The 21,942-nt window shown below is 41.0% G+C and overlaps 1 protein-coding gene across 1 annotated transcript; it reads right to left on the minus strand.

Moving 5' to 3' along the window:
• Positions 1-1,783: 1,783 nt before the first annotated feature.
• Positions 1,784-17,529, minus strand: LOC106549492 (cationic amino acid transporter 2-like). The gene is made up of 12 exons (XM_087708228.1): positions 17,496-17,529; positions 17,163-17,216; positions 15,947-16,102; positions 14,588-14,756; positions 13,891-14,027; positions 12,231-12,453; positions 10,697-10,833; positions 9,922-10,024; positions 9,290-9,432; positions 4,244-4,410; positions 3,258-3,366; positions 1,784-1,941 (listed from the first exon to the last, which is right to left on the minus strand). The coding sequence occupies exons 1-12, from the start codon at positions 17,527-17,529 to the stop codon at positions 1,814-1,816; spliced, it is 1,560 nt and encodes a 519-aa protein (XP_087564354.1). The 3' UTR covers positions 1,784-1,813.
• Between the last annotated feature and the right edge of the window lie 4,413 nt (positions 17,530-21,942).

Here is a 21,942-nt window from a genome sequence, read left to right on the forward strand (position 1 = left end):
TAAAAAATATGAAGGCTTACATAAAACTGTAGCTAAAACAAATGTGGATCATTGACAATGTAATTCTTTTCCTACCTTTATGCTGGTATCTATAAGAAAAGGAAATTATTTAGGGGTAGGCTAACCAGCCAGCAAGACGAGCCATTGCTTATTATTGCTTCATTTTTCTCTTAGCCATTCTGTGAAATCAGCTCCATCATTATTCCTGGATCACGATACTCTCTTGTTCATTTCTCAAAGAGAATAATGTCACAGATCACCTGTAGACCAAAGGCTTAGAAAAATTGTTCTGCAAGGCAAGCTCACCTCACTACCTACATCCTGTCCTAGTAGCTCCCAGTGAAAACAAGAGCAATTTCTGGCTCTCCAAAAAAGGCACAAAGATTTGGAAAAATTGGAAATCAAAGAAATATGTCTCCTTTTTTCCAACACTCTGGCCATTATAGATTCAAATATCAGCTGCCTCTACACTCAGGAGTGCCTTATCCTAGCTATGAAGATACCAAAGTGATGAAATGTTACAGAAAAATATGTAAGGGGTAGGGAATGCTCAGGATGATGTTCATGGCATTGTGATTCAAGCTCCACCATTTTGGTAATGTGTAGGTTTTCTGCACTGGCTCTGCCGTCTTCCAACCATCAAGCAAGCCAAAAGTCCAAAGATCTGCTAACGCAGAGGTTTCGGAAGCCAAGTGTCCTTTTTTTACCTAGAGCTAGTGATGACAACTGTAACAAAATAAAGACATGGCATAGATCAAGGCTAGGAGTCTGACAAACATAACAAATCCCTCTTCCTCCCAAAAAAGACAAGAGGCACAATAACATGAAATCTGGAATTCAAAGCACCACACAAGGTAAGCACCACGGCAGAACTTGAGACTAGAAAGGTTTTACCACATTCTTTTTTTCAGGGAGGCCAATCAAGGAGCCAGGCTGAACCACCTCCCAGAAGTACAGATCAGCTATGTTGCTCATTGGAGTCTATTCTCCTGTCTGCCTGCTGCTTGACTGGTCTGACTTGTGAAGTTCAGCCCTCTGATGCTGTATCTTTAAAACATGCCTCTGCTTGGGACTGGGTGGGTAAACCTCAGAATCTAAAAGGCCTGTTAGTAGGTTCAGCCAAGGATTCCTGCAGGCTTGCTAGACCTGCCTCAGCAAGGGTGGAATCATTAGGTCCAACATCGCTGCAATCACCTCCTTCTTTAGTCTAGCTTGTAAAATATACTGTATTTGAGATTCTTGTAACTTTGGTTCCCCTTTACCTTGTTTAGCACAAACAATTCTGTTCTTTCAGTGGTTACCTTGTTTCTGTTGTTTCTATAGCTGTTTTCTTTTAACAATTGTTGGGTTGTTATTACCCAAACCCTATATGTAGGTTGTGGGAACACCAGAGTTTAAGAACACTTGGTCAGTTTATGGGTTAGTTTGTCCTCTACCGCAACCTTCATCTAGCGAACATGATTTAATTATCTGTTGTTGCTCTAATTTTCTTCCAAGTCAGTTTTTGATTCTTGGTAACTGTCTGGACTATTCCCTGCAATTTTGTTGGCAAGGGTTTTGGGGGGGGATTTTTTTGGACGTGGTTTGCCCTTTGCCTCCTTCCTTAGGTTGAGAGAAAAGGACTGTCTTAAAGTCACAAAGATGTGAGATTTGTGAGACTAGAATTAATGGACTCTAGGTTTCTAGTCTAATGCCCTAACTTCTATACTAAACTGGCTTTCATTTCTGTTACCTATTGAGAAATAGAAGTAAATGGATAACATTGAAAGCATTGTTATGAAATAAGCCATTTCACGCCATGGTTTCCTTGGAGTCATTTTTGAAAAGTGACATTTGAATCCGTGCTGTTTATTAAATGAATTGTTTTCTCTAGAGATGAATCTTTGTTCTTCTTGTTTTCTGTGCTGTGGCGAATTCCATAGCCAAAGTAAATGAGAAAACCTGAAACACATAGGACAGCAGCATCACTCTTTTCCACTCAAAACGTATAATAAGGAGAATAACCCCATCACAAACACCGATATAAAATAACATTTATAGTGATATAGTCTATGGCTGACTTTGTAAATAAAATGCTTTTTATCAAGGATATCAAAGTTAATATCTCATCCCTGAATCATAATTTATTTACCTACAATTGACCAAAATCGACATAGTAGTAAGCCAAAATGTGTCTTATTTGCTTTCAACTCCAGCCAGTTGTGGTTTGTCCAGCAAACCAAGATTAAACAATGGTTCACAACCAGGGGTGGGTTTCTCGCCCCGTTCCAACCGGTTCGGTTGGAACGGGGCCGGCGGCGTCCTCGTGCACGCGCGGGGCGCACGCATGCGTACTCGCGTCTGTGCGATGCTCCAGCTGCTCCTGGAGGATCGCGCAGGCGCTGTATGCATCCTGCACATGCATGGAAGCGCAGAACTCATCAAAACCGGGTAAGGAGCGCGGGCGGGCGGGTGGGCCAGTCGCCGTTCCTGGAAGTTAGTTACTTCCGGGTTCGCCGACCAACCGGTTCGTAGGGACCGCTGCAAACCGGTTGAAACCCACCCCTGTTCACAACTCACTAAATCAAAACCTCAAACCATAACAGCATAATAATGAAAGAACTACATTTCCTCTGGTGTTATTGGCCAGTACAGTAGCATCCTTATTTTATGAGTAATATATGATCTGGATCTGAGTACACTGCACAGGCCCTTGATGGCCTGTACATCTCATTGTTTTGATGAGGTGCAAACAGATTTAATTGAAAAGCATCAGTGACACCCCTGGTAGATGCATTAACCAATGTTTTAATTTAAAATTTAATCTGCCCTATAGCACCAGAAACCAAAAAACATAGAATAGGAAGAGGCTATTTAGACAACAGAATCCATCTCTCTGCGCAGTGAAGAAATCCACATTCAAGCAACTCAGACAAATGGTAGCTTAGCTTCCATTTGGACACATCCAATAAAGGAGAATCAATCACCCTTCTGGATAACTGACTCCACTATCAAATAGCTCTTTGTAACCTTGAGGAACAGAAAAAGCTGCAATCAAGACAAATGTGAGATAAGCAGGAATGGAATTTGACAAAGTGTCTCAGAATTGACTTTCCTTGTTCTATAATCCTTTCTTCTGTCAAAGAATAAGTCATAATTAGAATTTAGTAACTCTGGTGAGCTAATAATCAAGAATTTTACCTTATCAGGTATTCAAGGGACACAGATTGACAAATCATGATTGATTTGAAGCCTATTAAGTACATTTCTGCACTTACCAATAAGCAACCATACTGAGAACAGAACCCAGGTCTCATAGCTCAATTGGGCCATCAGAAAGCTATTGATGAAGATACTGAAGATCGGTAGGAATGGCAGGCATGGTACCTAAATTAACACACATATATATTTAGGCCTTAGACTTTAATAAAAGTGTGGTCTTCTATAGGCCTCATATGACATACCAACATTTTTTTGAGATTCCCAGACTCTTCCAAAATGGGGAAAGTCAAAATTGTCTGATCATTTTCTGCAACACGTGAGAGTGGCTAATGAGTGTTTTAAGCCCTTGCATAGACTTAAAATATCCAATGTATTTCTTAAAATCTATGCAAACCCAGATTACACAACTCCTATCTTATGCCTAAATAACATGCCATCACCACCACCACTCCACCGTGTTGTCTTAACAACAACGCTACCACCATGGGCAGAATTCTTCAAATCATTGAGTAAACTACTGAAACTACTGCTAAACTACTGAAAGTATAGAACAGCTTTGAATCATGAGAGGGACAAAAAAAGAAGAGGCAGCTCCGTTTAAAAAATATACACTTTGACTTAAAAAAAACAACTAGAGAAACAGAATAGAGTACAAAGAAACAGGTATTGGGCATTCTCTTCACAGGTGTAGCCTTCAGGAGATTCTACCCAACTAAACTTAATCTCAGCATTAACAAACAACCTACCCAGGAAATATGTCAACAGTGTCAAAGTGTTTTTTAAACGCCATTCTGCCACTGGAACATGTCAGGGGTGCATAAAACTTGTTAGATTTGTCAACCATTGGTTTAGAATGAGGTCAAGTGTCTCTAGTGATTTGAATTAAGGAGAGGATAGAGACTGGTAACAGGAACAACAAAAACTGAACAAATCTGCTTCATTTGTAGATGAAAATTATACTTCAGTTCATGAATTGGTGGCCGCCCAGTGTTCATACCTTATGCACATATTTGGCTTGCTAACCAAGCCTTTTGCTGCTTACCATGAAATGTACTTTCTTCTGATTTTGAGGCTGTCTCCAGATGACCAGCGATGCCAGTAGAATCCCCAGCAAGTTGAAAAAAAGGCAGACAACACACCACAGAGTTCCAGATGTCAAACATGGCAATTTTATGGAGGTCAGCACGCACACAACACAGATGAGAAGAGCTGGATAGAACATAATCTGTGAAAAGCATGCAGGGGACAGGCACATTTTCCTCATAAAGGACCGGACTATCCTATACATCCCTTTACATGCAATGAAAAGCGTGAGGCAGAATGGCATGATTGTTTAATCTAAAATCCTTTAGGAAGTAGTAAAGCTGTTGTAAATCATTAAGCTAGTTGTGCCATTTTTTATAGGGTTATATAGCAGTTTTGAATGTTGTACAACACACATATGATCTGGCTGTTTCTATTCCAAGTGATGGCTGTAATATTTAATCCATATTTATGCATTTATTTGATGCAACACTTTTCTTATCTGTTTTTATACATTTAGTAAATAACAAGCTCAGAAGTAATGGTGTCCAAGAGCATCAATATGGATGTTATGTTTGGTCATGGACTCAATGACGATGAACAAAATGAAATCTAGATTACATAGGATGCTGGTGATTTGAATTTTATTACCTTAAAATAACTGCTTGCAGTCTGAGAGAGCTTTTTGCTTTTAAGGTGGTTGGATTTAACCAGAGGAGTTTACACCATGATTATGTTTTAATTTAAAAAGCATATCTATAAATTTAAATATAAATGGTGCAAACTACAACAGTTAATTTTTTTAACTAGTGCATGATAATATTTGTGATTAAATTATAAATCTGCATAATTTTTGACACACTGATCTTAATTTTCAAACTTTTTAAAGCTTCAGAAACCTATTATAAAACTAATGGAATGCTTTGGTAGTAATGTTTTGAAAATACTTTAAGATGTCTTTCTCCATATAAAAATAACATTTCCCTACATTGTTCCAATTTATGGAATGTTCTTTCTCAGGGATTATATTGGAGCAAACTTTCTTTGCCTTTAGAATCATAGTTATGGGATAGCTCTTTCTCTTCTCATGTTGATTCTTAATAAGTTTAGTATTTTTTAAATCTGTTTTTCCTTATTTTTCTACTTAGTATTTTATATTTTGGATATTATCTGTCAATTGAACCCATGAATATGCCCATGGACATTTCAGGCTCCCTATTACTTAAATTTTAAAGATTATTTTTTTAAAAATGGAAGGAAGGGAAGGTAAAAAGCTGGCTAATTTCAAAACAATCCCTCTAATGTTCTTATATTGACAATAATAGCTCTAGGATTCCCATAAGCATTATTAGAAAAAAATAAAAATAAAAAGAGTAGGTGGCTGAAGATTTAAAGAAAAAAGGAACATTAGAGAATATCCTGAAGGGCTAGAGGTGGTGATAGAAAGCAACCAATTGGCTATCTATCTAATGAATGTTTCTGACAGGTCATGCCTACTATTTTCCTGTACGCTGCTTGGAGAGTCCAAACATGAGTTAAATTCTGTCTGACTGCCCTGGACTGAATTGAAAGATCTTTAGCCACACCTCCTCTTCCCGATTCTCAGATTTTTCAATTGAGTTCTAGCCCAATGGACACGTTTTTAGTGGTTCCAGAATATCAACAGAAATTTAACCTTAATTTGGACTTTCCAACCAGATAATTTTCCATCCTGCAAGAAAATAAGGTCTGTTTAAAGTTGTTTTTGATTCCCTGGCTTCTGCTTGTTGCCGACGCTTGTTCCAGGCTTCTTCGGGTGCGCGGGGCTTCCCCGACTTACTGGGCGACGCGAGCCGGCTTGGGAGCTGCTGCATTCGCATTGTGTATTGACGCAGCGGTCAGCGGAAAGGGGGCCCAGCTGCTTGCGCTAGTTTCAGAGTTTGGCGCGACGGTCAGTGGTGCGAGGACCCAGCTGTCACGCCATTGCCGTTACTAAGATGATGTTGAAAAGCCTTTTTATAAAAGATAAACAATTCTATATAGAATAGAATATAAAGATGTAATATCATTGGATGATTTCAGGATGATGTAATGAAATGTCATAATATAAATTTACTTCAAATTTAATATGCCTTATATTGAAAGGATGTAATAATAGCTAGACTTAATGGATGTTTAATAATTATAACAATTTGTATACATGTATATTAGATTGATGATACTAATAATGGGGAAAACATGGAATTGAAAATTATTAGAGAATGTTATTAATGCTAAAATAATAGAATGACTTAGAATAGGATAAAAAAATAAGTCTTTATTATTGGATATATTGAAGATGATATAATGAATCATTATATAGCAATAGCAGTAGACTTATATACCGCTTCATAGGCCTTTCAGGCCTCTCTAAGCAGTTTACAGAGAGTCAGCATATTGCCCCCAACAATCTGGGTCCTCATTTTACCCACCTCGGAAGGATGGAAGGCTGAGTCAACCCTGAGCCGGTGAGATTTGAACCGCTGACCTGCTGATCTAGCAGTAGCCTGCAGTGCTGCATTTAACCACTGCGCCACCTTGGCTCTTTATAATATTAATGGTTATATATTAAGAATACCTTGTCTAAAATGGAGAGACAATAGTGATAATCAAACAAAGGAAGCATAATAACAATGTATACAAAGATATCTTGATTGACAATATGTGAATTTTGATAAAATCCAAGTGATGACTATGGAAAAGACACAGAAAGACCTTGTAACCAATCGACACACTATATGTAGTTGAAGAGGCTTTTATGTTATATTTGTTGTGTGTTTGTGTTTGTTTGGAAAAAAAAATTATTAAAAAAAAACACAGTATAAATTGGCTGGAATTAAAAGCGGCGAGGCTAGCTCTCCTTCACTTTCAAATGACCCTCCAGGGCCAACACGTGATGCTGTTAATGGACAATGTGGCCACCAAGGTACATGTCAACTGCTAGGGGAGCACTCACTCCAAGTCCTTGATGGCGGAGGCGGGACACCTGGGAAAGTGGGCGGAGAAACATCTGTTGTCCCTTCGAGCAGAGCACATTTCCGGGGTGAGCAATGTTCAGGCCACGATCGATCATTTGGAGTAGTGTCTGCACTCGGACCTCTTCCTCAAGATCACATGAAGGTTCAGCCATCCCTCAGTCAACTTGTTTGCCACCCCAGAGAACACTCACCTCCCTCGCTTCTTCTCCAGGTACAAGTCCCCGAGGGCAGAGGGGGTCAACGCTCTGCTTTGCCACTGGCCACCAGGCCTCCTCTACGCGTTTCCACAGCTGCCTTTCCTTCCCAGTGTCATCTGAAAGATCCTCACAGAACAGGCGGAAGTTCTTCTCGTAGCACCATTTTGGCCCAGACGGGCCTGGTTGCCGACCTCGTGAGCCTCTCCATGATCAAGCTGTGGAGGAGTCGTCCAGAGGAGGTCTCTCTCAGCCAGGGGGCCCTATCACATCCGGAACCCCAATGGTTGCAATTTGCCGTTTGGCACTTGAGAGGGACCTCCTAGAGAGGGACAGGCTCTCCTCAAAGGCCATCCAAACCATCCAGGCAGCACGTCGACCATCTACTACCAGAATCTACGAGGCCACCTGGTCAGCCTTTGCAAAATGGTGCACACCTAAGCAGATAAACCCCGCTTCAGTCGCTATACCACAAGCTTTGGACTTTTTGCAAGAAGGATTGAACCAGGGATTGGTGGCCAACACGTTACGTCACCAAGTTGTGGCGCTGTCCACCGTCCTCTAGCATGTCATTCTAAGGTCCGCAGCTTCCTGAAGGGAGCTTCCAACTTGTGGCCCCCGGTCATTCATTGATACCCGATGTGGGAGTTGAATGTTGTGCTTTGGGCTCTAGTCGAGGCTCCGTTTGAGCCAATTCGTACCTGTGACTTGAAGCACCTAACTTTCAAGACAGTATTCCTGACCACAATCACCTCTGCACGTAGGATTTGGGGGATGGCGGCCTTGTCAGTCAGGGAGGACTTGTGTGTCAGACATCCAGACAGGGTCGTCCTCTGCTTGGATCCTTCATTTCTTCCAAAGGTCAACTCTTTGTTTCATCAGAGCCAGGAAGTCATTCTTCTGGACTTTTGTCCTTACCCAAGACATCTTACGGAACGCAGATGGCACAAGCTGGACGTGCGTTGAACCATTCGCAAATACATCAAGCGCACCGCAGTGTTCAGGCGATTGGAATCGCTTTTCATTTCCTTTCAACCTGCTACCATGGGGTGCAAAGTCACCTCCACCACCATCGGCTGATGGTTGTGTGCTTGCATCACCCTTCCCTATCAGCTCCAGTCCAAACAGGTGCCACGACGTATCACGGCCCATTCTACGAGGAGCGCCGCATCCACAGCAGCCTAGGCAACTGAAGCGCCCATAGAAGAGATCTGCAGAGCAGCTACGTGGGCTTCGCCATCCCAGTTTGTCCGAGCTTACAAATTTGACAAGTTTGCGTCAGCGGAAGCAGCCTTTGGGAGACGCGTTCTTCAGGGTATTCATACCGCTGGAGAAACCATTGAATCAGGTTCTTCCTGCCCTAGTGACATTTAGCTTAGGTATGTCCCATGCTTGGACTCTCCAAGCAGCGTACAGGAAAATGACCATTGGCTTACCTGAAGGGTCCTTTTCTGTATGCTGCGAGGAGAGTCCAACCCCGCCCTAGGGTCTCTCTCTCACAGTTTCCATGTTTATACGCATTGCATTTCTTGATGTGGATTGTGACTTTATTACCGGACTTGACTTATACAATCTATGTTGACTTGAACTAAGAACAGACTCAATGGAACCATGTTTGAACAGTGTTACAGGCCCATGCCTTCATTGAAAAATCTGAGGAGCTGGAAGAGGCGGCGTGGCTAAAGATCTTTCAATTCAGTCCAGGGCAATCAGACAGAATTTAAGTCATGCTTGGACTCTCCTCACAGCGTACAGAAAAGGACCCTTCAGGTAAGCCAATGGTCATTTTAAGTAGGTAAATCTTTCACCATGACAGCCATTTTCTAAAGAAACCAAAAGCATGCCCTCACAATTCTAAATGTGCCCAACACTTACCAAGAATAAATACTGTGTATACTACTAGTCGGGAAGAGTGATGGGATGGGATTATATCAGGGTGTATGAGGAGGTCTATCCAGGCCATTCTACTTACAGTTGTCTTTTCTATTGGGTCTGGAGAACTAGGATCAGGTTGGTACCTGCAAAAGAATTGAACAAAAAATCAATGGTGTCTTATTTCTTATTTCTATGGAATTGGCATACTCAGGTGGTGTTAGTAATATGTCAGAGCCACTGCAAATAAAGTCATTTTCAGAGAATTAAGAAGGCCAAGGGAGGCCATGGAGACATATTAGCATACTAAACTATAGCTTGTGGTTTTGGATTCTGATTCAAATTCCTCCCTAAAATTTCCACATGTAAGAAAATGACAGTTGGGTAAAGAGGGAAAGGAAGATGCAGAAATATGAAACTGCAAGGAAAATCTCCATGGGAGTAATGACCCAATGCTCCAGGAGCATCAACGCTATTTGTGGAAATTCACTGAATATGGAAAATAATACATTACACGATAATACATCATTAGTAGTCTTCTAATATTGAGACATTCTATATCCAAAGAACTGTATGAATATCTGGAACAGTATTCAATTTGGTAACAATAGTTACAGTGCAGGTTACTGTATTACCTGAGAAGTAGAATGGAAAGAGCAACTAAAGTGTAGGCCAGCAGTGTTCCAATAGACATCACATCAACCAAGACCTTCAGATCGAAAAGGACAGCCAGCAGTGCTTTGAAAACAGAAAAAGGTATTTACTGCAAGAAAATCAATTGAATAATTTATATTATTATAGACATCTGTATAAGGACAAGATCTTCATTACTTTGCCCAAAACAGCTCTTGCCATGGTTTCAGTCTCTTGAGTTAGAATAGCAATAGCAGTTAGACTTATATACCGCTTCATAGGGCTTTCAGCCCTCTCTAAGCGGTTTACAGAGTCAGCATATCGCCCCCACAGTCTGGGTCCTCATTTCACCCACCTCGGAAGGATGGAAGGCTGAGTCAACCTTGAGCTGGTGAGATTAGAACCGCTGAACTGCAGATAACAGTCAGCTGAAGTGGCCTGCAGTACTGCACCCTAACCACTGCGCCACCCCGGCTCTAGAAATTAGGTAAGGGAGAAATTCTGTGTGAACAGGGGGTGCACTTTGAAAATAATTCAGAGTACTCTGAAATCAGCACCTCTCTGCTGTTCAGTAAAGCACTCAACGTTCTGGTTTTGAGTGAGACTATAAAAAAGGCACTACTTCAGGGAGTCAACTTAAGATGGGGTCAAAAGCATTTCTAAACTGTTTCTGAAGTATGGACACCCCTAGCCATGATCCAAAAATGGTCAAGTTCAACTCAAGGAATATTTATGTTCATAGTTATTTTTTCTAGAAAAAATAATATCTAGACTTACCTGAAACTGCTCCAGATACCAAAGTTGCAATAACTGGATTTTGTTGGCAATTCACTCTGGCCAAAACATGAAAGAGAAGTCCATCCCTGGCCATTGCATATAAAATTCGTGGCATTGGGAACATAGAACCCAATAAGCTACAAAATAACCCCAAGACAAGAGTAAAATATCTCTGTTAATAACTCTTTGTTTCCTGTGGCAATCTGCATTACATGCACTGGAATAAATTTTGCAAGAGAAGAAAAAATCTACAGCTTCAGGAAAAATGTGAATCATGGAATTGATATTTTGAGAATGATATACTTCTTATAGAGCTTGATGATAAAAGAGTGTTTTAGGAGATCATTGTATTTTAACCTCCATTATGCCATACCTGATACTAAGTAAAATGATCTGCAATATGTACTTGACATACCTGAGACACATGAGAAAGGAAGTTTTATACTTATAGTGATTTGTTCTTATACAGTAATAAGCAAAGCGGGTCCATTAAGAAGCCGATCACATAAAGGATGGACAATCTAAAATGTATTATGTACAGTATCTGTCCTCTTTCATTTCATTGTTATTTTTGTTTTAATCCTGTTCTTATGTAAACTGCTTCAAGTCATCAGAGAAGCCGAGTAAAATGAACAATAATCAATTACTGTATTTTGTCTAAAAATATCAAAATCAATGAATTATAATGAATGGCCGTGGACTCAAAATAATCAGATAGAAAAATCTGCTCACAAAATGCATAATTAATTCATTTACAGAATTTGCTATCCTGAAATATAGTTATTGCCACATATAAATTTATTAAGTGCTGATCTACCAGTGTCTGTTAATGACATTTAAATAGAACCCAAGTTTCACAACCTTTAAAATAAATGGTTAGCAAGCAACATTGTGTGACATGTTGCCTTCCTGCCTTTGTCATGGTCTTGGACATATCTGTATGGCAGTAGTGGTTTTCAAAAATTGTTCGAACCTACTCTGTGGGTGTGGCCTCCTTTGTGGGAATGGCTTGCCGCCCATGTGACCGGGTGGGAGTGGCTTGCCACCCATGTGACCGGATATGAAGATGCTGACGACACTTGTCAGAACCTCCTTAAATTACCTCACACACAGCACTGGCATGCATGTATAGGAATATGATGTAAACTTGTTTTTTAAAAGCCATCTTTGGTTTGCGTTAAAACAATTTCAACACACGCAATGTTCTGATTGCACCACAAACGCAGTAGTCATCCTTACCTTTCACAGAGGCACTGAGTTTTATAAATATGAGCATGATAGTGTAGAATAATCATATCCAAGGACCAGTGGTGGGTTTCAAAAAATTTTGGAACCTCTTCTGTAGGTCTGGCCTGCTTTCCGGGTCCACTGGTGGAACCTCTTCTAACCAGTTCGGTAGATTTGACGAACTGGTTCTACCGAATAGGTGCGAACTGATAGGAACCCACCTCTGCTGTATGGTTATAGTTAAAACATCCTAGGCAAGATGGTTCTTGTTATGTTCTTAAAACATAAGGATACGAGATACCTTTACCTGGTTGTAAGTGCACAGAGTGATCCCACAGCAACAACGTACTTGGCTGATCTCCATCCAATATATTCAAAAGCCACTGGTAATGGGCTTAGTGGATCCAAAAGGTGGTAGGGCATCATAAGGGTCAAGGCAGAAGAAACACCAAAATATATCAGGAAACAGATGAGAAGTGAGAAAATGATTCCCAGGGGGATAGATTTATGAGGATCCTTCACTTCTTCACCTGTTAAATGCAGACATGAGAATCCCCAAGATCACTTTGAAATATATACACTTTCATACTTCTGATTATTTATTTAATAATTATATGAATTGTGCACAGACGCAAAACCAAATTATGAAAGAGAAATAAAGCCCAAAGGAAATCCTCTTTTAGGTACCACTGGTCACTCACTGGGATTGGAAACACTGAAATAATATGGCTTTAAGTTGCTTCTAGACTCAGTGATTAAGGGACATAAATGCCTCAGGGAAAGAACTCTGAAAAAGGCCTGTCTCCTAATCAATCCGTTTCTTTCAGTAGGGTGGGAGTGTGTGATCCAATGGTGGGATTCAATTTTTTTTACTACCAGTTCTGTGGGCGTGGCTTGGTGGGCGTGGCAGGAGAAAGATACTGTAAAATCTCCATTCCCACTGCACTCCAGGGGAAGGTACTGCAAAATCCTCATTTTCTCCTGATCAGCTGGGACTCGGGAGGCAGAGAATAGATAGGGGCAGGGCCAGTCAGATGTGGTATTACCAGTTCTCCGAGACTCCGAACTACTCAAAATTTCCGCTACTGGTTCTCCAGAACGGGTCAGAACCTGCTGAATACCACCTCTGGTGTAATGCTTACCACTCTATCTCCATATGACTAAATTTCATGGGCTAATTTATATCTGGCAAAGTATTGTCTAATTATCTTATTTCAGACATAAAAATGTAGAGCATTTTCTATCTTCCTGTTAGACCAATCGAACATAGGATAGCTTTAAAAGGACCTATATCTCTTCTTGAAGTCACATCAATTTATATAATAATAATTTGTTAAATTTGTACACTGCTCAACTCTCAACATCTCTGGCTGGCTCACCACAATTAAACAAATAAATTCCAATTAAGATAAAAGGGGGGGGGAGCAAGCTCAATAAATTAAGGGGTCTCACTCTACCTTGCCAAAGGTCTGGGTCTTCACAGTTCATCTAAACAACAGCAGAGTGATGGCCATCCAGATCTTGGGGGGGGGGGGGGGACCTCATTCCAAAAGGCAGGCACTGATACAGAAGAGGCACATTTCCAGGGTCCAAGTAGATGATATTGTTTAAACAAAGGAACCCAGAGTGTATAACTCTGTGGGATCCGATCAGCCAGGCAGATATTATGAGAAATAATTATCTCAAATAAGCAGGCTGAATGCCATAACTGCCAAATAGGAGTATCAATAATTCAGATTTGCATTGCCCTTACTTATCCATGGATTAACCATTAAGCAAAATAAGTACATGCTTATGGTGCCAAGGGAAGAGGGCACCATAGAGTCTTCCCCCCGGCTATCTTGCCCTTAACTTTTTCACTGCCATGCAATATTTTCCAGTTCTTGTTGAGACCTGGAAGGGCCAAGGGCACCATTGTTAGACCATGTGTAAGACATCAATTGGCCTTAATCTGGCACTGTTCTTACCTGTAGTTGCAATGCAATCAAATCCAACAAAAGCATAGAAACATGTAGCAGCTCCAGCCAGAGTGCCTGAAAAGCCATAGGGCATGAACCCTCCAGTTCCATATTTCCAGGTTTCATTGCCAGCCACAGTTCGGTTACTTTGGGGAAAAAAACCCACATTAAATCAATCAATCTGAGAAAGACCTGAATTGGTACAGTTGATTGAATTGGGGCCTGTGAAAGATGTATGAATGAAAGAAGGATGTACAACAAAAGTATAGATAGGAAAACAGTGGATGTTCAAGGATAGAAAGAAAGTATTTTAAAGGAGTGTTTTTTTTCCTAGGGTAATCTTGTTGAATTTAACTTCTAAAATAAATTAGAGTACTATGGAGTATAGAAGAAGGAATGTTAAACTGGGAAATGTTAAATTCAAATCCTAGTTTATCTGTGAAGTCCATCATTCTTCTTTAACTTAACCTATTTCTCCAGATACATGCTATCCTGATTTCTCTAGAAAAGGAGAGATTCAGCTCACAAATGAAATAAATTCTAACAATAAACAGAAGTACCATAAATATGGTACCTTGCAGAGAACATTCACATACTTAAACCTTTTTCTTTCTTTCTTTTGTAAACTGATTCTGAATCTTTTGAAAATATATTTTGTGGACATTTGTTGGTTTTTACATGAGCACTGATTAAACTAGTTTCTTACCTAAGGTAACTGTCAGTTAGCCTTTGCAGATCATTTTGACTTAATCTCCAATTTTTCAGATCTCCTTTCAATAACCCACTAATTGTTATGAAGATAAGGATGACCAAATTAATAGTTGTAAAGACTTTATTCACTGTAGTAGATTCTTTTATACCTATGGAGAGGAGGCCTGTGGAGTAAAAAAAAACATAATTAAATTTGTGCTAAGATCTTATTGTTGTTAGGCACTATGCTTAATGGCACCGTCTGAAAGCATATGGCACCGTCTGAAAGCATATGTCAAGAATATCTGGACATAGTGTAGAAAAAGCTCCCTTTGCAAACTGAAAGTACCCTTGCTGGTTCTAAATAGCTTGTAAAATATAATTACCAAAAGAACCAAATAGAGATATTTTATTTATTTATTGGATTTGCGAATGCCACCTAACACCAAAAAGATTCTGAGCGGCATTCAATAAGTCTAATACATAGATTAAAAATTAAAACTACCTAATTGTCCAGACCAAAATAATACTCCCCAATAGGCAGAATTTCAGCAGTGCCTAGGCCTAGAACCCAAGCCAAGTCTTAGGAACTTTTATGGTAGAAACCAAGGAGAGTGGGAGTCTTATCTCTAGGTTAGGGTACATTACAATTTTAAAGGATGGGGCTACATCAAGCACTTCAAATAAAGTAATAATGGATTGTGGAGGTGCTTGTTGTTAAAGGGACTACAGATCAGAATGCAGGTTTTCCATGTCAAATGTCTTCAGTGCAATCTTCAGTATCTCCCAGCAATGCTGTGAAAGGTTTCTGGAGTTCTGAAAGCAGTCTGTATAACCCAAATGGAACATGGTCTGCTCTGAAATAAAGCAGGCATGTTATATTGTTACACAAAACATATCTGGGAAGATAGCTAGAAAATATTTAGAAGAATCTCACTTTTTAAAGCTCGGGGAGATTTGGAAAGCAAATAACAACCTTTGATTTAGTACTTTAGTACTTAGCAAATGTCAATGTCTTCCTGTAGCCTTTTCAAACCCTATGTCCTCCCAATGAGTTGGAATTTAACACCCAAAATTCACATCCATGCACATTAATTCAATAATGAATAAGAAGCCATTCCTTGTCCTGAAAACACAGGGCATGCTAGCAGGCATAATAACAACAGCAGCAATAAATCTAGTGAGCTTGTGAGTGGCAGCTGCAGGGTTGGGTAACTGTAACTGAGATTCTGATATCATCATTTAGGGCTGCCTAAGATGAAAAACAAAGGGCATAGTGAGAAGATAAAATTGTTTGCTTCTAGAAAAATGTTTAAATTGACATGGGGTTGGTTTCTAATAGTTACAAGATTGAGAAAGAATCGTGGAAACATACTTGTCACCAGAAAAATTAGGCAAACAGCAAAGATATCTGGATATTCAGCCAGACCTGGGATGTTCAGGGTCAGATGTATGTTGAAAACATTCCCCAGGTTTTTGCCCAAAATCTCATCGAAAGTAGCACTCCATGCTCTGGCTATACTGGAAGCTCCTATAGAGAACAAACCAGGTATACTAAACATTGTCATATATCAGGCAGAGCATATCAAATTTAAAGAACAACATATTTGCACAGTCCTATCATCTCTTCTTTGAGCACACATTTACATTGCACAGGAAGATGTTGATAATTGCTGGATTCTATGCAGGAGGGGAGGAGGGGAGGAGGAGGAAGAGGAGAAGAAAAGAAGAAGGGGAAGGAGTTGTAAGTCCAGAGGCAGCCTAAGACAAAAATTTAGTGTATGACTTGAGATGGGTGGCTATAGAAATTGAAAAAATAAACAAACTCACTCCATCACTTTCAACACCCCACTCTTATACAACCTAAGATGCAGAGTCCAATTCTTCAATTTCACACAGACCCACACAAGCAGAAGAGGGCTTACTACAAAGCTGCCACTTCAGTGAGTTGGCTTTGTGCCTCCAAGCATTCACAGGTCAAAAAAGAAACCTCATGGGCAGAATTACGCTAGTGTTTCTCTTGCCTAGTCTACGCTGCATGGCAGAAGGTCTTTAGATTCGACAGCATTTTCAACAATGGCATTTTCCAGGGCAGCCCAAAGAGATGGGGTTTGGAAGCTAAATGGGCTACAATACTGAACTTCATTCTCTCTAGAAATTCACATCTACTTAAGCACTGTCTGGTTATCTTTTCTTAGGCCTAAAGAGCCCTGATATAATTGAAATCTAACACAGTACTAGAATGGAGACACTCATGCCATGATAATACCAATTACATAGGACAATAGCAGGTTCCACCCAGTGACGAATGCACACAGCTCTCCAACTGTGATGTAGCTGTACAGATATGCTGATCCTGTCAGAGGCACCCGGGCTCCAAATTCAGCATAACACAATCCTGCCAAAATGGATACCATAGCAGCAATAAAAAAGGAAATGATAATACTAGGTCCTGAGGTATTCCTGGCTACTTCCCCTGCTAAGACATACACCCCTGCACCTAGAGTACTGCCCACCCCAAAGGCTACTAAATCCAGGACAGTAAGACAGCGGTGCAGGTGTGATTCTCTGTAGCCATTGGCAGTTATTACTTTCCGACGAGAAACCATCTGAAAGAGGGAGATGATGGAACTCCAGACTGGCATCTGAAACAGAAAGAGAAGACCCAGATTTTCTTCTATATGTGATATCCTTTCAGATATTTGAAGAGTGCTATCATGTCCATTCTGCGTCAACTCTTCTGATTAAACATAATGGCAGCATATGGTCCAGATTTGATGATAATCTCAACAATTGAGTTTCATTCAGATAGTCATTTATATTTATCTTATGAATCTTTGTTTTTATTTTTTGTCTTTTTCTTCAGTATTCAATGTATAATTTTTACTTTTGTATGTCACGTATTCATTTTTTTTAAAGCATACTTTTTTTGCCAGCTTGGGAACTGGAGGAATGCATATTAACATGGCTACTAGGAGAAGAAACTGAAAGATGTTTTACATGTAAGCTCTTACCTTACAAACTTCAGTTAGATGCAGGGACAAGCAAATGAAAGCAAAACCAAAGATCTTGAAATAATTATTTAATGCTGCATAAAAACTCATTCTGGTGTACTTTGCAACCAACATTTCCTTAATCACTTTAATGTATGCCATATTTTGATTTAGGTGAATCAATCTTAGAAAAAGCTAATTTGGGGGCTGCGTAGAAAATAATCTCCTGATGGAAACATACAAATATATTCAATTAACCTGAGGGTGGTCTATATAGGGCTTTGGAGCCAGTTCCAGATTGGTGTGAATCCCATGATATCCCACAATAGTCTTATTGTAGAGCAGCTACAGCATAGTCCTTGCAGAATTGCAGTTTATTTTGGAAATGAGCATGCTGGAACTCTGCAAAGCTTGGGGGCAGGTCATTTCTCATTCTTAGAAATGTCTGTTTGCTGTTATTTTCTTTTCCCTTCTAACTCTGCAATGTCTTTATGCTGAAGTTTGTGAATAGAGGGAGAGAAAGCTATAAATAGTCTGTCCATCTAAGGAAAATATGCACAGTGGGTGAGGGAAGGAGGGCACTATTTGAATTTTATAGTCTGTGCTCTCCTAATGGGCAGCTGCAGAATCATCTGGAGGTCTTGGAGGCTGGACAGCTGCAGGCCATTGAGAAACTGATGAAAAGGATCTGGAGAAAGTTCAGGAAGTGACAAGGGCAGATGTGTATTAAAATACTCAGATATTTTCAGACAAAAATGACTGAATAGAAAGGTTGAGTTTTTTGCTGTTCTCTCTTCAATCAGTAGGTTGCAGAGTTGGGTAACATAGTAACCCAAGGACAATTTGAAGATGGGTTTTAAAAATAGACTTTAAAAAACTGCTATTCATACAATAAGCCATCATGGTACCTATTCATGAATGTCATGAATGAAAAGAAAATACTGAAGACTGATGCTTCAATCAGAATGATCAAAGCTGGATAAAAACGCAAATTAACGCCTATTATTTGACCTGAAGTCAGGTACGGTATTCTTTTTCAATTGTTCTTCATAGCAATAGCAATAGGACTTAGACTTATATACTGTTTCACAGCACTCTCTAAGCGGTTTACAGAGTCAGCACATTGCCTCCAACCATCTGGGTCCTCTTTTTACTGACCTCGGAAGGCTGGAAGGCTGAGTGAACCTTGAGTCTGGTGAGATCCAAACTGCCAAACTGCTAGCAGCCGGTGACCAGCAGAAGTAGCCTGCAGTACTGCATTCTAACCACTGCGCCACCGTGGCTCTTCATTAGGTCTTTTTCTTGATCTTGCTTTCTAGCAATTAATCTGCTTTTATACTTGCATCTTATTTTCTGCCTTACTTCTCCAGACTTTCAAGATGCTCACTTTAGATCCTAAATATGGATTTTGATTTGTAAACATGCCAAATGATAAAGGAGTGTTTTTAGAAAGGAAGATTATTATTTCAAATTAATCTAGCCCCTTAGTCTGTTTATAACATTCCCAAATCAACACCCTAATCACCTGTTATCTGTTTACAGTTGGTTTTTCGACTTACAACCCCAACTGGGACCAGAATCTTGGTTATTGACCAAAACGGTCCTTAAGTGAGGTGACCATGTGACTGCTTTTTTCAATGACCACAATCCCAGCTCTCCCAATTGGCTAAATGGTCATATGGCTCACGCTTTGACCACAAAAGGCTGGCACAGGAGGTGAGGGAGGCTCTGGGAGGCCTTCCATGGTAGAGATACAGGTACCTGTAATTGTACCTGTACCTTTTAAAGTTTAGTGTCATTTTGGTCTAGTGGTTAAGATACCATGTTAGAAAGCGAGAGGCCCACCTGACTTTCATAGCTAAGGCCTCTGAGAGATCATGTGTTCTAGTCCCACCTTAGCCATAAAAGTCAGGTGAGTGACCTGGGGCCAGTCATTCTCCCTCAGCCCAACTTACCTCACAGGGGTGAGTTGTGAGGAAAGCAAGAGGAGGAAAGTATATTGGATACGTTTCCCATCTTGAGTAATTTGTAAAAATAATAAAAACAAACAAATAATATACAGGCCCACTGGCATGGGGAAACTGCCAAAGCTGGGAGGACTGGCCCCTCTCCACACTCTACCACACCAGGGAAGTCCACCAGGGAAGTCCGAGCCCTTTTCCCAACCCACCCTATTTTGGGTTGACTTACTTTTGCCTTTTTGTACCACTGCCTTTCTAGCCTACAAAATGATTGCCTTCACCAGCATTCTGGTCTGAAAAAGAGCCTTTCTAGGCTTTATCTTTCTAGAACAAAAGAGAAAAGAGCCTTTCTAGCCTTCGGAATGAAATAGAAAAATCGCCTTTCTAGCCTTCAGAACTTTTCTAACCTTTTCGGCCTAAAAGCTAGGCAAAGCGATCATGCTGAAGGCTAGAAAACTCTCAGCGGCCTTTGATACCATCGACCATGTTATCCTTCTGCAACGGTTACGGGAGGTGGGAGTGGGAGCCACCGTCTTAAGGTGGTTCTCCTCCTACCTCTCGGACAGGTCGCAGTCGGTGTTGGTTGCGGGACAGAGATCGACCCCTAGGCCCCTCAAATATGGGGTGCCGCAGGGTTCGGTCCTGTCCCCCCTCCTATTTAATATCTACATGAAGCCGCTGGGTGAGATCATACGCCGGCACGGGATCAAATATCATCAATATGCGGATGATACTCAATTGTATCTGTCCGCCCCGTGCCAACTCAGCGAAGCAGTGGAAGTGATGTGCCAGTGCCTGGAGGCTATCAGGGTCTGGATGGGAGCGAACAAGCTTGCACTCAATCCAGACAAGACCGAGTGGCTATTGATGCTGCCTCCCAAGGATAGTCCAGACATTCCACCTCTTAGCCTGTGGGGTGAAATTATACACCCCTCAGAGAGGGCCCGCAATTTGGGTGTCCTCCTGGACCCGCAGCTGACATTAGAACACCATCTGTCAGCTGTGACCAGGGGGGCAAAAGCCCAGGTTTGCCTGGTGCACCAGTTGCGGCCCTACCTGGACCGGGAGGCACTTCGAATGGTCACTCCTGCCCTCGTCACCTCAAGACTGGATTACTGTAACGCGCTCTACATGGGGCTGCCCCTGAAGAGTGTTCGAAGACTGCAGTTGGTCCAGAATGCAGCTGCGCGAGTGATATTAGGTGTACCTAGATACACCCATGTTACACCCATCCTCCGCGAGCTGCACTGGCTCCCCATTGGTCTCCGGACGCGCTTCAAGGTGCTAGTCGTTACTTTTAAAGCTCTACATGGTTTAGGACCTGGCTACCTGAGAGACCGCCTCCTGCCACTTACCTCCCAAAACCCAATAAGATCGCACAGGTTGGGCCTCCTCTGGGTGCCATCGACCGGACAATGCCGGCTGGCGGCCCCCCGGGGGAGGGCCTTCACTGTAGCTGCGCCAGCCCTGTGGAACGATCTACCCATAGAGATCCAGACCCTTACCACGCTCCCGGCCTTCCGTAAAGCCACCAAGACTTGGCTGTTCCGGCAGGCCTGGGACTGTTGATTAATATCCAGCCCCTCTTAGGCAGAATGGATGGTGTGTAATTTTAATAATTGTATCTCTTATCTTAAATTTTTAAATGCTTTTTATCTTGCCTGTGAGCCGCCCAGAGTCCCAATGGGAGTGGGCGGCATACAAATTTTATTAAACTGAAACTGAAAACTAGAAAGGCTCTTTTAGCAACTGCGGAAAAAGATACAGAGAAGTCAACTTGGGGATGGCAGGATAGAAAGAGGGCCTGGGTGGTGGAGAAACCTAGCCAGAGGGCAGGCTAAGGCCTAAAGAGCCATGGCAGCTTTATACATACCAATGGGCCAGGTTGGAGAGGGCTGGACTGCTGTGCCCTTGCAGCTGTAAGGGTGGGCATGTCGTCAAATGCTCAAATTTTGATCATGTGACTGTAGGGGTGCTGCAACAGCTGTAACTTCAAGCAGGGACTTGAACAGACTCAAATGGACATTGAATGAACAGTTGTAAATTGAGGACTATCTGTATTCCAAAATACTTTTTTAAATTCTTAAACTCTCCTGGCAGAGAGCTTTCCTTCCATTTTTCCCAAAATTAAAGCCTTTTCTACAGCTGGGTCTATAATGCATCCGAAATACAGTGTAACAATCTAATTATATCAAGGAATACATTAATTTTTATTCCCAAATTATCATGATGGTAGCCTTGGAATGTTATTACAAAAATGTATTGAGTCCCCAAAACAGTATAAAATAAAACAAGTGCTGATTAAAAAAAAAAAGTCAGGTGTCATGTCAAAGATTTTCAGAAAAGGAAGAATTATAATAGACATATGCTTTAGAGGAGTGGTTGGGACCCCTTTGGGGGGGGTGTCGAACGACCCT

Source organism: Thamnophis sirtalis, unplaced genomic scaffold, assembly GCF_051295495.1.
Source record: "Thamnophis sirtalis isolate CommonGarterSnake01/CBP01778 unplaced genomic scaffold, rThaSir2_p1.2 scaffold_3, whole genome shotgun sequence".
Classification (NCBI taxonomy): domain Eukaryota; kingdom Metazoa; phylum Chordata; class Lepidosauria; order Squamata; family Natricidae; genus Thamnophis; species Thamnophis sirtalis.

Coding starts and splice junctions, on each gene's coding strand:
- LOC106549492 (XM_087708228.1), bottom strand. CDS start 17,529: ATGCATTCCTCCAGTTCCCAAGCTGGCAAAAAAA. Junction 12,454..13,890: donor TGATTGCATTGCAACTACAG/GTAAGAACAGTG, acceptor TGCATTTAACAG/GTGAAGAAGTGAAGGATCCT. Junction 10,025..10,696: donor GGTATCTGGAGCAGTTTCAG/GTAAGTCTAGAT, acceptor CTGTTTTCAAAG/CACTGCTGGCTGTCCTTTTC.